This window comes from Mytilus californianus, unplaced genomic scaffold (genome assembly GCF_021869535.1).
Source record: "Mytilus californianus isolate M0D057914Y unplaced genomic scaffold, xbMytCali1.0.p SCAF_6, whole genome shotgun sequence".
Classification (NCBI taxonomy): domain Eukaryota; kingdom Metazoa; phylum Mollusca; class Bivalvia; order Mytilida; family Mytilidae; genus Mytilus; species Mytilus californianus.
Genome location: NW_026262712.1, coordinates 92,896,639 through 92,912,017, shown reverse-complemented (window position 1 = coordinate 92,912,017; position 15,379 = coordinate 92,896,639). Strand labels below are relative to the sequence as shown.

General features: G+C 31.3%; 1 protein-coding gene across 1 annotated transcript; it reads left to right on the top strand.

The window, feature by feature from the left end:
* Positions 1-299: 299 nt before the first annotated feature.
* On the top strand, positions 300-14,002 carry LOC127706665 (periostin-like). The gene is made up of 9 exons (XM_052211322.1): positions 300-445; positions 1,610-1,818; positions 2,116-2,302; positions 3,123-3,221; positions 3,485-3,598; positions 4,945-5,075; positions 10,514-10,706; positions 11,823-11,933; positions 12,899-14,002. The coding sequence occupies exons 1-9, from the start codon at positions 307-309 to the stop codon at positions 13,030-13,032; spliced, it is 1,317 nt and encodes a 438-aa protein (XP_052067282.1). The 5' UTR covers positions 300-306; the 3' UTR covers positions 13,033-14,002.
* Positions 14,003-15,379: the final 1,377 nt, after the last annotated feature.

Below are 15,379 nucleotides of genomic sequence, written 5' to 3'. Positions count from 1 at the left end.
GTATACCCATAGGCATTGGTGAAATATGGGGATTTATCCATTCCCCTGAAACAGGTTTCTAGTAAGACCAAGTATTCTATATGTTAACTTTGGATACAAACCGAGTCACCTTTGAATTATGTAAAACTTGACAATGAAGTAATGTCTCAATAATGTCTCACGTTTGACTTAGTATGGTCAGTATCTTATCAAATTAAAATCATCAGGGAATTCCTACGTAGTCATTGAACCAACCTTACTATAAATTAAACAAAAATATTCACGTATTTCATTTCAATTCTGCAGTTTTGATTAAAAGGTCTTAACATGTTTAGGTATTGTTGTATCTTTCTTGCTGTTCATTGTGTTTTAGGTGGTAATTTGATTGAGGTGCTCCAAGCTAATGGCGAGTCTAGACTGATCAAGTATGCGACAGCCTGTGGATTAGCTGATACCATATTAGGAGGTAAAATAAATTTATCAATATACTAGTACATAATACATGTGTTAATATGTTTGTGAGAGTTGAAAAAGGAGAAGTGTTGGAAGATTTTTACGAAGCATCGTATAAAATAAAATAAGTCACATGAAATTTGCATTATAACAATCAATAGGTTCTACTACTATAAGGTTCGCCAAATATTATGAATATCAATAAAAGTGTAAATTAGACGTTGACGTTATATTTTCAAAATTTATTTTTAGAAGTACCTCGAGCGCAAGGAAGTTTTTTTTTCAAGAAGTACGGCATTAGCACATAATCAAAATTAGAATAAGCCAGAGTGTTCTTCCACGCCCTTCAAATCTAATTAAGAATATTAAAAAAAAACTAATATATTTCAACAAACAATGTCTTACTGGGCCTTTTGTGATGACATAACTTATTTAATGGGACGCCATGACTTACTTTTGAATAAAAATGTTTAGTTTGCCTTGTTTTATTTTAGATACTGACACGAATAAGAATCTTATACAGCTAATTCTAATTTAATCTTTCTTCTGACATGATTTTAGTTCCATTGAATGATATAGTCGAGCGTTCGGTACTGTAAGGTTTTGTGGACTACACCACTTTTTGAATTTTCCTTTGCGTTTGGTAGTTTCGGGAAATCGATATGTCCTATTGTCTATTCACAAATAGAGTTCCGATATATAGAATGAATGATGAGCACACAAGTTTGCCTTCCGTTTGATTGTTTTGTTTCGGTTTAAATTCAGTTTTCAATTTGTCATCTATTGTGTGCAATTTAGTCTTATCGACTATAATATTGACTTAATCTCTTGTTGTCTGTCGTTACTTTGATATATTTACTATTATTATCCGTCTTTCTGTTAAAGTGTTTGATTGAGACCTATGGCTTGTGTTTGAATTTCTTGTTTTCATTCTTTCTACTATGGGTTTTGATTGATTATTGTTGTCCGTCTTTCTATCGTGATCTGTTTTGCCATTCGTTTTTATCCTTTTATTTACTACAGAAATTCATGTTCTTGCTAAATTAGTTAAATTAGTTAAAACTTAGTACAAGAGGTCTAGTTGATATTGTGAACTTTTATTGTTTGCATAACGCAAAAAAATTGCTACTTAATTATTTGTAAAGAAACTCTATTCAAGTTTGTTTTTTTCATTCAGGAACATTCACAATCTTTGCACCCACAAATGCTGCATTTGACGCCCTTGGAACAGAACAAGAACTTCTTTCTGATAAAACTGTTCTCACCACAATATTATTGTATCACCTGACAAATGGAGTTATAAGGAGCACAGATGCAAGGAATGAGCTAACAGTAGAATCGGTTGCTGGACTGAAAATCAGATTTAATGTTTACCAGCATAACAAAGTAAGTGCAATCCGTTTATAAGGTTATCATCTGTTTTAAATGTTTTGCAGATTGTGAGTGCAATGTGTGATAAGATTATCTGTATTTAAAAATGAAACTTTGATCTATTTCTACACATGATTTATTCTCTCTATTTTACTATTTGAAAAAGAATGTAAGCCGCATTCATATCCGTATTATGAGCGAGTAACTTCTTGATTTTATAGACTTTTTCTCTTATACAAATACATTTTTACTCCATTGTATAACTTTATAAATGACTAATCTGAATTTTTTCTTATTTCATTTTTACCATAGGCAGTCACAGTTGAAGGTGCTAAAATTTCAAAACTTGACCTGAATGCTTCTAATGGAATCGTCCATGTCATTGACAAAGTAATGATACCACCTACCGGAGGAATTGTCGATCTCGTATCAGGGAACAAAGATCTTAGCACATTATTGTCATTAGTCCAGAAAGCAAATATTACAGGAATAATTCAACGTTAGTATTTTGTATTTAGTATAATGTTTTCCTTTTTACAATTTACATAAATCTTGTATATAATAAACAAAAACAGCAGTAGTAAATCGATGTTCAAAAGTCATCAGTTGATTAAACGAGAGACAAAATCCAGGTTACAAACTAAAACCGAGGAAAAAAACGGAACACCAAATACTCTGAACTGCAACAAACACTAGTCAACATGCATAGAAACGAATTGTTCGATAACAACTGCCATAAACTTGACTTTTTTATACAGGACATTTTAAGAAAACATGATTTGTTAAACCTGGTTTTATGGCTAGCAAAACCTCCCGCTTATAAATTTGGCAATGTAAACACACCGCTAAAATTACAACACTACGTGACAGGAATACAATACAAACAAACGCTAGAACACTCAGAACAGAGAAATACATAAATACAAAATATAATAGTACATTACAACATGTAAAGCGCAGAATAACAACGGACACCTCCCATGATTTAAGCGAAGCATAAATTGCGTGCACAAGAATCGATCAACGCCACAAAAAGTGACGTATTTTATGTGATTTATGTTATCACAATTAAATTACTTCATAAAACAAATACCTCAACAAATAAATAAAAACAACCAAAGAAACATAAATAAAAAAGGATTGATTCCTTCCTACTCTGTTTGTTGTTTTTTTTCCATTTTTGTCCTAAACCTATTAGCTTGAAATGCATGTGTATGATATGTTTTAAGCACGGAATGCAAAGACACATACACATGTTTTCAATTACTACTCATAATGATCATTATGCATTGTCAATGACAGCTATATTCTACACACAGGTGATCCATTAACAGTATTTGCACCAACAAATGCTGCATTTTCAAGATTACCTGCAAATGTTTTAAGTAGATTGAATAGTGATACAGCTCTTCTTAAAGGTAAATATAAATGTATGTAGGTGTAGATAAAAGGTATCTTTTTTATTATCAACACAATTTTTTCCTTGTTTTATTTTGGAGACATCAACTAAAATTAGAACTTAATTTTAGACATATATATAGCTAATGTAACTTGGAGAAGTTGAATGGAGGGAAGGGGGTGTTTGTTTGTTTTCAATCAGTAAATATTAAAGAAAAATGCAAAAATGATGTTACCGTAACAAACAACAGCAATAATTGAATCCGTACGATTTTTATTACAGAGGTTTTAGAATATCATTTAGTACCACATACAGAATATTCACCTGGTTTATATAACAGAGAATATCTCAGAACGTTAGATTCAGAGAGGGACGTCATTCGTCTAAGTGTGTCAGGTGAGGTATATTAAATATCACGAAAGCTGGGTTAAGGATGTACTTATGTGCAATTTAACAAATCAAATTCAAAATTGATATTATCAGTCAAAAGAGCATTAGCCAAGAAACAAAATAAGCTAAAAATATTGACAGGTTATGGAATTCCTTTTCCAGATATTTAAACTAGAAAAAAACGGCAGGACAAGGTCGACTCGGTCTTTTACCTTATATTTTTATTGGTATTATATGGGTCTCTAACCGAGAATATGCTTACATTTTGATAAATTACCTTCTATGAGCTATTACAGTCTTATATAAAAGAAAAATGGGTGTTATGGCCAAAATAGTGTACCCTGTATCATAGAAAAACAACCAAGGAGTCCGAACATCTGACACAAATTTCTAAACCTCAACTACAGAAATCCTCAAATACAAATATATATTTTCTTGATCGAAAATATCCCAGTTAATCCTGCAACTTTATTGGTTATCTAAACAGGTGACATGAGCCCATATTCAATGTAAAAGAAGGAAAGATAAAAATTGTAACACTAATGTAATCAGGACACCCAAGTATTATATAATTGTTATTCTGGTTGAAATGGAATAGGTGTTCATATTCCTTACCAATGTCCTATATCCCCTTTGCCTGGCGGCTCGTGGGGTATAAAATGATGACAGGTAATACGAGCCAATATTCCCTGTGAAGATCCAAAATAACATATATAATTAATTAATTAAAATTAATTTAAAACAATTAAGGCAAAATTTGCTTAAACCGGTGACAATCTGCATATAGCTCATGTTCCGAAACAGAAGCTTTGAATTGAAAACTAGTATCAGTGGAAACAAACTACATTTGTTTAACATCAAAAATGGATAGAATCCGAGGTCTAAAAGGCATTAGTTTTAGACTTTGAAATGTCTTAGTATAAGGAAAACTTTCATAGTTTTTGCGCCGCAAACAGATAACTAAAATAAAACAAAAAAGAATTCAATACTATTCGGAGTAATATCTCCTGTGTTACATATTATAGGCTTCCCAAATTAATGGTGTCAAGTGTACCAGAAGCTTCTTTGAAAACTAGAATCTTTAAATTTATATATTATACATCTTTTTACATTTACTGCTTTAAGAGATCTTCATGTACAGCGAAACTTGTATGCATAAGGGTTTGGTATACACTAATAGTTTGACTCACGTTTATTCCTAGTAGCTACTAAATATTTAAACGAGGAACAGAACAGGATATATTGCAAAAAAGATACTTTAGACATTTGAGCCGAGATACTACTTTCGTATAAAACTTTAGATTAATAAAACCTATCTTTTATATACGTAATATATATATTTTATTTTACAGAAAGGGGAGTGTCAGTGAACTCATATGGGCAAGTTATAAAAGCTGATATTCCAGCTACAAATGGCGTTGTTCACTTAATTGATCATGTTCTCATCCCACTCCGATATTGGCTTTCGTTTGGCTTTGGAAAATAATTTATAACTGACAATAGTGTGTTGGTTACACTATAATCTTTACATATGTTGATTTGTAATTTATGTAAATACATTCTATCTATACTTACGTGAACAATGTATGCAATATCGTCATTATCATGATTATCTCATAATAAAATTCAAATAAATTATGTTTTTTATTTTAGTCTTCGTAGATGTGTGCATCTACAAGTTATACCACAAAATCATTGTACGTCACATCAGGTTGCATACGAAAATAGACCGAAAACAATATCTTGGGTATTTCAAAGCACCATTATTGTTTTAGTTTTGGTTTCTATAGAATATTTCGGAATCTTGAGGTTCCTGTATAAAGTCAGCCTCACAATAATAAAGCAACAAGTCGGCAAGAAGAGGGGCACAATTGGTTTCCATTGGAATGCCGACAGTCTTTTGAAAAACACGTCCTCCAAACGTAACAAATATGTTGTCAATGAAGAAATCAAGCATCTTGATAATGTCAGTTTCAGAGAATGTTTTGTTTGAATCAGAGTGATTCTTTACAAAGAAGGATTTATCGCTTCCTAAGACAAGATACTTGTTTCTACGTTGGCCATTCTTTTTTTATGAAACAAAGCAATACCTACTCTTTCAATTTGTCTTTTAGTTTGGAATAGGGAATACTTATGTAAAGTGTAAAAAAGTCAAATGTTTGAATAATATTGCATGATGAAAGAATCTAAGATTGTATGTGCTCTAAAAAATCATAAGATTTTTTTAGTATCCACATTTGATTCACGACACCTCTAGAATAGGCAGTTTCACAATAACTTTGACGACCAGATTTGATTGCTGATAAAATAGATGTTAATATATAATAGATAGACTGATATACTTGACGTTCATACATAATTTTATTACAGTGTTTGACATTAACAATAAATATGAATTAATGTTTATACTCTATTTGAAACATGTACATTTACTTGATTATGTGTATATGTATCAAATCTTGTTTTTGTTCCTAATGAGGTTTCTAACTGAAGATCGTTTTTGTAGACTGAACTAGGGATTGTATCTTCGAAAACGTGGTTATTTCTGAATATTCGCTAAAGCTGTTGTGCCCTTGAGAAGTTCTGTTCCAACTGCTTCAAATGAAGCATTCGTTGGTGCAAAGAGTGGTATGTTCCTGACAAAAATGTATTGACAAATATATTGTCAGAAGCTTCTAAGTGGTACATAATTAGTGTCCGGCTAATCTTAAATATAAATGAATAAGGGTTATTTTTCACTATGCATTTACTTTTTCAGTCGGATTGATGATCTCTTTCAATTAGAAATTTCTGTACTTTTAAACATAGAGATTTTTTTCGTAAAATACACTCCAAAAGAAAAACAATGTTATTATTCAAAAGAGTATATAAACACATGAATGCATGCAAAGATGGGGCTTTATGTTGATCTAGCAACTCTATAATTTATTATAAATATATATCTTGTATGTATATCCTACAAAAGAGACACCAGAAACTTCCTACTATAAACAATAAGGCAAGACACTTTAATATTTTGAAGCAAGTAAGTTGGATGTGTATTCCAGTGTGAAACTATTTTTGACTATAATACACCCGATTTATGTAACAATGACACACGCATGCTTTTCGTGGTAACTATGATATGCTGTCCCGTGTATAACCATGCTCAAAATGTATGATATTTATATAAGGTAACTGAAGGCTACTGTCCGAAATCAAGTCCATCTCTATGAACTGACTGTGGGGTTAAACAATATTTTTAGCAACTCCTACAAATGCCCTAGACACCTACTCTTTGCCGTTATTATCAATACTACCTTTCAATGCTTTGTGTATTTTGGAATGCAGCCTCGAAAAATAATATACATTGTTATCTGACAAATCTTATTAAATTGTATTCAAAACCTTACGAATTAATCATATATTCTTTGACTTTTTAAATCATAAATATTTGTAAATCATATACACGTTTGAAATCACAAATGATCGACCATTGTTGAAAATAATAAAATGTTCTTCCATGTAAAAGTAAAGGACGACGGTAAAGTTACATATAATTTTTACTTTCCAAAGGGTTGTAGAAACAAACGACAACAATTAAGTCTTTAAAACTACAAGTTCATGCATTACACATATTACATGTATTATTTGACTTAGTACTTTCATTATAATCAACTTGGAGGAATTGGAGGAAAATTAAGATACAATAAAATTGAGAATGGAAATGGGGAATGTGTCAAAGAGACAACAACCCGACCATAGAACAGACAACAGCAGAAGGTCACCAACAGGTCTTCAATGCAGCGAGAAATTCCCGCATCCGGAGGCGTCCTTCAGCTGGCCCCTAAACAAATATATATACTAGTTCAGTGATAATGAACGCCATACTAAACTCCAAATTGTACACAAGAAACTAAAATTAAAAATAATACAAGACTGACAAAGGCTAGAGGCTCCTGACTTGGGACAGGCGCAAAAATGCGGCGGGGTTAAACATGTTTATGAGATCTCAACCCTCCCCCTATACCTCTAGCCAATGTAGAAAAGTAAACGCATAACAATACGCACATTAAAATTCAGTTCAAGAGAAGTCCGAGTCTGATGTCAGAAGATGTAACCAAAGAAAATAAACAAAATGACAATAATACATAAATAACAACAGACTACTAGCAGTTAACTGACATGCCAGCTCCAGACTTCAATTAAACTGATTGAAAGATTATGTCTTCATCATATGAATATCAGGCACAATCCTTCCCGTTAGGGGTTTAGTATCATACCATCATAACATATACGAGAAGAACATAACCCGTGTCATGCCAACAACTGGTTTTTAAATAAATGTGTTTAGTGCCGATGCAAAGACCCTATAAGTGAATCAATATTAACGCCAAAATATGCAATCTTTAATGACCTGACAACAGTATCGTAACTAACCGAGTCACCTTTGAATTATGTAAAACTTGATAATGAAGTTATGTCTAAATAATGTCTCACGTTTGACTTAATCTGGTCAAAATCTTATCATTTCAAAATGACCATGATATTCCTTCGTAGTCAATGAGCCAACCCTACTATAAATTTAACAACAACTATTGACGAATTTCATTTCAATTTTGCAGTTTTGATTAAAAGGTTTTAACATGTTTAGGTATTGTTGCATCTTTCTCGCTGTTCATTGTGTTTTAGGTGGTAACCTGGTTGAGGTGCTCCAAGCTAATGGCGCGTCAAGACTGATCCAGTATGCGACAGCCTGTGGATTAGCTGATACCATATTAGGAGGTAAGATAAATATATCAATTTACTATTACATAATATATGTTTTAATATGTGTGTTCGCGATATTTGAAAAGGAAGACGTGTGGGAAGATGTATACGAAGCATCGTATAAAGTAACAATAATTCATATGAATTTGCAGAACAGCAATTGACAGGTTCTATTGTAAGGTTTGTCAAATATTATGAATATCAATAAACATTTAAAATAGATTTGACACTTTATTTTTAACATATAGCTTTTAGTAGTATCTCGAGGGCAAGGAAGTACTTTTTTTATAAGAGTACTGCATAAGAAGATAACCAATATTGAAAGACGCAAGATTGTTCTTGTACACGCTTCCAATGCCATTTATAATCATCCAAAATCGACAAAATTGGACAAACATTTTTTTAAATGAGCTTTTTGTGATGTTATTACTCATGATTTTTTACTAACATTTTTTTGTTTCGTCTCAATTTTTATACAGACATAACTAAGAATCTTATACATCCAATCATTTAATTCACCATTTCTATTTGAATGCATGTACAAGTCAGGAGTTAAATAGTTTTATCCGATTCGTTCCGTTGGATGATACAATCGAGGATTTGGTTTTGTCCTGTTTTATTGGCCTCTTGAATTTTTCTTGAAATTCGATATTTTTGTGAATACATTTTTTATACATTGTATTCAAATTGATAGTTCAGTAAAAATTAAGGACTTATGCAAATAATAAGTATGCCCTATCAACAAATTGAGCTGAAAATACAATGAATGATTGAAAAAAGAATTTTAACAAGTACACTTTTTTTAACTTGTATTTCTTTTTACCAAATATGCTTGTTAAATTGAGATTAAGATAAGAGTTTAAGCTCCTCTTGTTGTATCCTGTTATGTTTCACTAACATTGGTTAAAATATATATGAATATATTTATTGAGCAACAAGTGTACAACAGTTTTATGCATTATGAATTTATGTATTTAATTTGTATACCTCTTTTTGTGATCTCAGTAATTGATTAAGTTTCATTGTTTTGTTTTTTCAATAGCTTCTAATGTATATATGAACAAATATGTGATAAGCATTTACATTTTCTATTTCTGATTAGATACATAATATGATTTGTATATAGAAAAATCTAAATTTGTAAGAAAATAATTCAGACCAAAATAGTGTGTTGTCAATAATCTTTATTCCAAATATAAATTGCTTTTCCGTCAGAATATATATGACCTTTATTTTTGTTAATCTATTGTTTTCTATCAGCACATATATACAAATATACATTTCGCCTAATTTGCACTATATTTTGAGGCTTTTGTTCATTTCCTAAATAGAGGGTTACTACAAGCTAGATGCTAATTAACAACTGACTTTGAAATCTAGTGATCAATGTGAAAGTTTCACGGACTCACGCCTTACATTCCTTGTTGATATTCCGAATTTGACTCTTCCCTAAACTGTGTTTGTAATGAAAACAAAAAAAGTGCCAATTACGGAGCAAAAATGTGCTTACCTTCCAGATCACATGAGTTGGTTTTTAGTTGTATTGTCGGGATACTTTTCATGATTGATAATCTTACGTTTTCAGTTAGTCGTCCGTAAGTATTGAAGTCTTATCGATTATCATTTTGATTGTATCGCTTGTCATTTTTTCTATTATGGTTTTGGGTTGTTGTCTCTTGCTGTACGTCTTTAGATTTATTCTATGCATTTTATTTGTATCTCTCTTGTTGGCCGTCTGCCTATAATGGTTTTTGTAATTTTCTCTTGTTGTCCGTCTGTGTTCTATGGTTTTTATAAGTATCCCGTGTTGTTCGTCTTACTTCTATGGTTTTTATAAGTATCCCTTGTTTTTCGTTTGTCTTTGTTTGAATTTCTTGTTACCCGTCTTTCTGCTATGGTTTCGTTTGTCAGTCCTTGTCATCCTTTGTCTTTTCTACAGAATTTCATTTTCTGAATAAATCATTAATAAATCAATCATTAAATCATCAATCATAAACTGATCATTTTCTACTTTTTACAATAAAAATGTAAACCGCATTTAAATCATTATTATGAGAAATTAACTTCTTGATTCTATTTGACTTCTTTCCGTATCCAAATACATTTTTACTGCATTGCATAACTTTACAAATGATTAATCTGAAACTTGTCTTATTTTCATCTTTCATATAGGCAGTCACAGTTGGAGGCGCCAAAATTTCAAAATTTTTTTATGACCTGGATGCTTCAAATGGAATCGTCCATATCATTGACAAAGTAATGATACCACCTACCGGAGGAATTGCCGATCTCGTATCAGGGAACAAAGATCTAAGCACATTATTGTCATTATTCCAGAAAGCAAATATTACAGGAATTATTCAACGTTAGTATTTTGTATTTAGTATAATGTTTTCCTTTTTTCCAATATACGTTTTTCCTATATATAATAAGATACGTACATAAAAAACACACATAAAAAAAATTCAATCCTCCGTACTTTATTTGTTGTTTTGTCCTAAACTATATTGATTGAAACGTATTTGCATTATATTGTTTAAGCACGGAATGCAAAAACGAAAATATGTGCTTTTCTTTGTCAATAAATCGTGATATTTTTTTAATCATGATTATCGCTTTGCACTGTCAGTGACAGCTTCTTTTTTACACACAGGTGATCCTTTAACAATATTTGCACCAACTAATGCTGCATTTTCAAGATTATCTGCAAATGTTTCAAGCAGATTAAATAGTGATACACAACTACTTATAGGTAAATATCAATACATGTAGATGTTGAATAAATGTATTTGTTAATTTGCAACTCCATGTAAAAATTTATTCTTTATTTAATTTTGTGGACAGGATTTAATATGGAGACTAAATTTCAGACATACATATAGCTTATGTAACTTGGTGAAGTTGAATGTAGAATTGTAAACTTAATTTGACACAAGTTAAAACGGCTTTATATATTAATTCATATACAGCGCCTAAGTCTTTCCAATTTAAGCTAGACTAACGTACTAGCATTTTTTGGCACTTAACGAGTCAAGTTTTAAAGTTTTTGGCTTCACATATAGGTAACTGCAAAAAACGTTTACTTGTCTACTGAAGATGTTCAAACTTAAATTTTAAAAGAAAATTCAAAGCTCTTAAGTCACACATACTAGAAAACGCCATGGTAAAACACCGACGAAATGCAATTGATCCCGCAAAACAATGCATAGAAAACTACAAACTGATCCCTGTAAACCCCACCTAACCGCGATATGATCTCTTATGCTATGGTAGGGTTGGCGGATGAAAGAACAAGACGATATAAACCTTTAAGTAATGGCTTTTTTGTTTGTTTCTATTATTTGTTCTCTATCTTTTTATATCTGAAATGTTTTGTTCTTTTTTTTTTGTGTTTTGTGTTTGTTTGATATCAATTAAAGGCATATAAGATGTAACCGTATCAACAACAGGAAATATTAAATCCTTACTATTTGTATTACAGAGGTTTTGGAATATCATTTAGTACCACATACAGAATATTCATCTGGTTTATATAACAGATTATCATTAGGAACGTTAGATCGAAGGGAATATATTACTCTAAATGTGTCAGGTGAGCTTTAATAAATTGTTTGGAAGCTGGGTTAAATCCAAATATATATTTTACTGGAGTAAAATATTCCGGTTAATTCTGCAATTTGATTGGTTGTCTAAACGAGAGATATGAACTCATATCCTATATAAAGAAAAAACAAAGATAAAAATGGAGATACTGTCGAAATCAGGATTAGGGTATAATATTATTGTAATTCTGTCTTCACATGGGAAACGGGCTCATATTCCCTGTCAATGTCCTATATCCCCTCCTCCTTGAGGATCAGAAAACACTTTACGAGCCCATATCGCCTCTGAAGATCCAAAATAACATATAATATTAAAAAGAATTGAGATCAATTTAGATAAGATTTTTTTAAACAAGTAACAAACTCCATATATCTCATGTTCTGAAACCAGAAGCTTTCAATTGAGAAGTATTCTAATTGAAAACACATGTAACTACATTTTTTTAACATCGAATATGGATAGAATCTTAGGTTTAAAAGGCATTAGTTTTAGACTTTGAAATGTAATAGTATAAGGAAAACGTTCATAGTTTTTGCACAAATAGATAACAAATATATAACAAAAAAGAATTGTATACATTTCAGAATTGAAGATCTCAAATGTTACATATCAAAGGCCTTCCAAATTATTGGTGTCAAGTGTACCGAAAGTTTCTTCGAAAACTAGAATCTATAAATTTATATATTATATATCAATGGTTTCAATTTTTTACATTTACTATTTTAAGAGTTATCTATGTACAACGGGATTTTTATGCATTAGAGTTTTGTATAAACGAGTAGTTTACTAAATCATGTATACCTAGAAGGTACTAAATATTCAAACGAGGAACAGAACTGAAAATATTGCAACAAAAGATACTTTAGACATTTGAGCCGAAATGAAACTTTCGTATAAAACTTTTGATTTATAAAAGCTATCTTTTATATACGAAATATATATTTTATTTTACAGAAACAGGAGTATCAGTAAACTCATATGCACACGTTATAAACGCTGATATTCCAGCTACAAATGGTATTGTTCACGTTATTGATCATGTACTTATTCCACGCAAACATAGGCCTTCATTTGGCTTTGGAAAATAATTTATAACTGACAATAGTGTGCTAGTTACACTATAATCTGTACATATGTTGATAGTAGGTGGAAGCTCCGTACAAATGTTGTTAATGAAAAAAGTGTGACATTAAGGTTGAATAGACCAGTTGAATTCAATAAAGCTGTATATAAAATTGGGTTAATTATATGACCACACACTTGTATTTGTAAAAATGTAAACTTACACATGTTTACAATCTTCTTCATTGACTGTCATATTTATAAATAGTATAACAACTATCAATTATATATAAGTACAATCAGGTCATCTGTTTAATCAAACTGAAATGAAAAAAATGCTTGAGTTTTATGTAACACCATCTTATTTGTGTTGGATTCCTCAACTCCAACATAGAAAGATCAATTTACAGAATAATGGCATTTTTGATTTGATACTGACTTTATCAGCAAGAATATCATGCGAGCCCGCTAGGGCAAGCTGATATTCGAGCTGATGAAGTCAGTATCAAAAATAAAAGGCCATTATTTTGTTTATCGGCAATTTGATATTTATTGTATATATTTGTTGTTGAGAATATGAAGTAAAATGGAATAGTTCGTAAAAACTACTTTTACGCGTACAAAACGTTGGGATAGTTGTTCGGTTGTATGAATAAAGTCGCGTGCATTTCATTGATAAATTGATGCGGATGGACTTGAACAAGCGACGTTGCTGCACTGGTACATGACGTCATTGCCTAATATTTTCGAGTATCAAGTCCTGTCCATGATCTTAAAAATATTAGGCTGTAAGATCAAAGGGGAAATGTACAAATTGCCGATGAAATAAACTATCAGAACTGTTAAAGCAATACATGTACCTATATACTTAATTCAGGGCTTACATGTATAACATTAAATAATGAAAGAAATGCTTAATTTATTATTCAGCTACATGTACAAGTACAAAAATGTATTTGTGATGAGCTTTAACACCAAATATTGGATTTTTTATTATTTATTTTATTCTTATGTTGGCCACATGTGTGCAACCTTCATTTACATGAAGCAACAAGTGGTTATATAATGGTCAGGCTAGAGAATTGGGGAAGATGTGCTCACATTAATTTGCAACGATGCAATATGTAAAAAGTCCATTCTTTACGCCATCTATTACGCTATTTGTAAGTGCTTGTATCTACATAAAGGACATAAATACAGAAGTATCGAAGTATGGCGATTGTTAAAAAAATATTAAAAAGCTAAATCGTTATTCCTTGGGAGATTTTATTGTTGTTTTGGAAATATTTGAAGCCCCTCAAGTATGAAAATATGCCCCCTCCCTCCTTGAAATAGCTACATTTCAAAGCATCATTGAAATTGAAATGATGGAGAAGTGCACTTTTGATTTAATAATGTAGTTTCATGTATTTTATGGGAAAAAGGGGGGTGAGTTAAATCTGCAAGATTATATTGTCTTATTCAATCCTGGACTATAAAAAAGATGATGTCGTGTGATTGCCATTTGAGACAACTCTTCACAAGAGACCAAATGACACAGAAATTAACAACTATAGGTCACCATTCTGCCTTCAACAACGAGCAAAGCCCATACCGCATAGACAGCTATAAGAGTCCCCGACAAATGTAAAACAATTTAAACGAGAAAACTTACGGCCTAGTTAATGTACAAAAATGAATGAAAAACAAATATAAATATATAACACAACAACAAACAACAACCAATGAATAACAGGCTCCTGACTTGGAACAGGCACATACATACATAATGTGGCGATGTTAGCGGGATCCCAACACTCCCCCAACCTTGGAAAGTGGTCTAACAGTACAAAATAAAAACGAACTATAAAAACCAGTTGAAAAAGGTTTAACGCATCAGAAGGATACCAATAGAAATACATCTAACAAAAACACAGAATGGAAGTGGCTGGGCACTTATACATCCCAACAACAAAAAGACCATGAATACTGTTATAGAGGTGATTTTTGTTGTTGTTTCTTTTAAATAGAGGTTATTACAACAGTATCAGTACTTGGCTCTACAAGTACTGATGTTGTATTATTATTTTATTGAAAAAAACATGAACATGTTCACATGTTATTTTAAATTATAGATAATGTCCACTCTCTCAGATCTTTTTATTCTGTCCTTCAAAATTCTGAATAAAAATTTTCCAAGGTTTTCCAAAGTTTAATGGTCGATCCCTAATTGCGTGTATTCTTGTATCCAGGATGATTAAGCAATTTTTTAACCGAAATATAATTACATATAAGCTCATGTGTGTTTACCAGAATTACATTATTTCTCAACTTAATCGACATCGATTTTCGTGTTGATTTCTTTTGTTGTCTGCTGTCATATGTCATTTGTCT

Coding starts and splice junctions, on each gene's coding strand:
- LOC127706665 (XM_052211322.1), top strand. CDS start 307: ATGTTTAGGTATTGTTGTATCTTTCTTGCTGTTCATTGTGTTTTAGGT. Junction 446..1,609: donor AGCTGATACCATATTAGGAG/GTAAAATAAATT, acceptor TTTTTCATTCAG/GAACATTCACAATCTTTGCA. Junction 11,934..12,898: donor TATTACTCTAAATGTGTCAG/GTGAGCTTTAAT, acceptor TTTATTTTACAG/AAACAGGAGTATCAGTAAAC.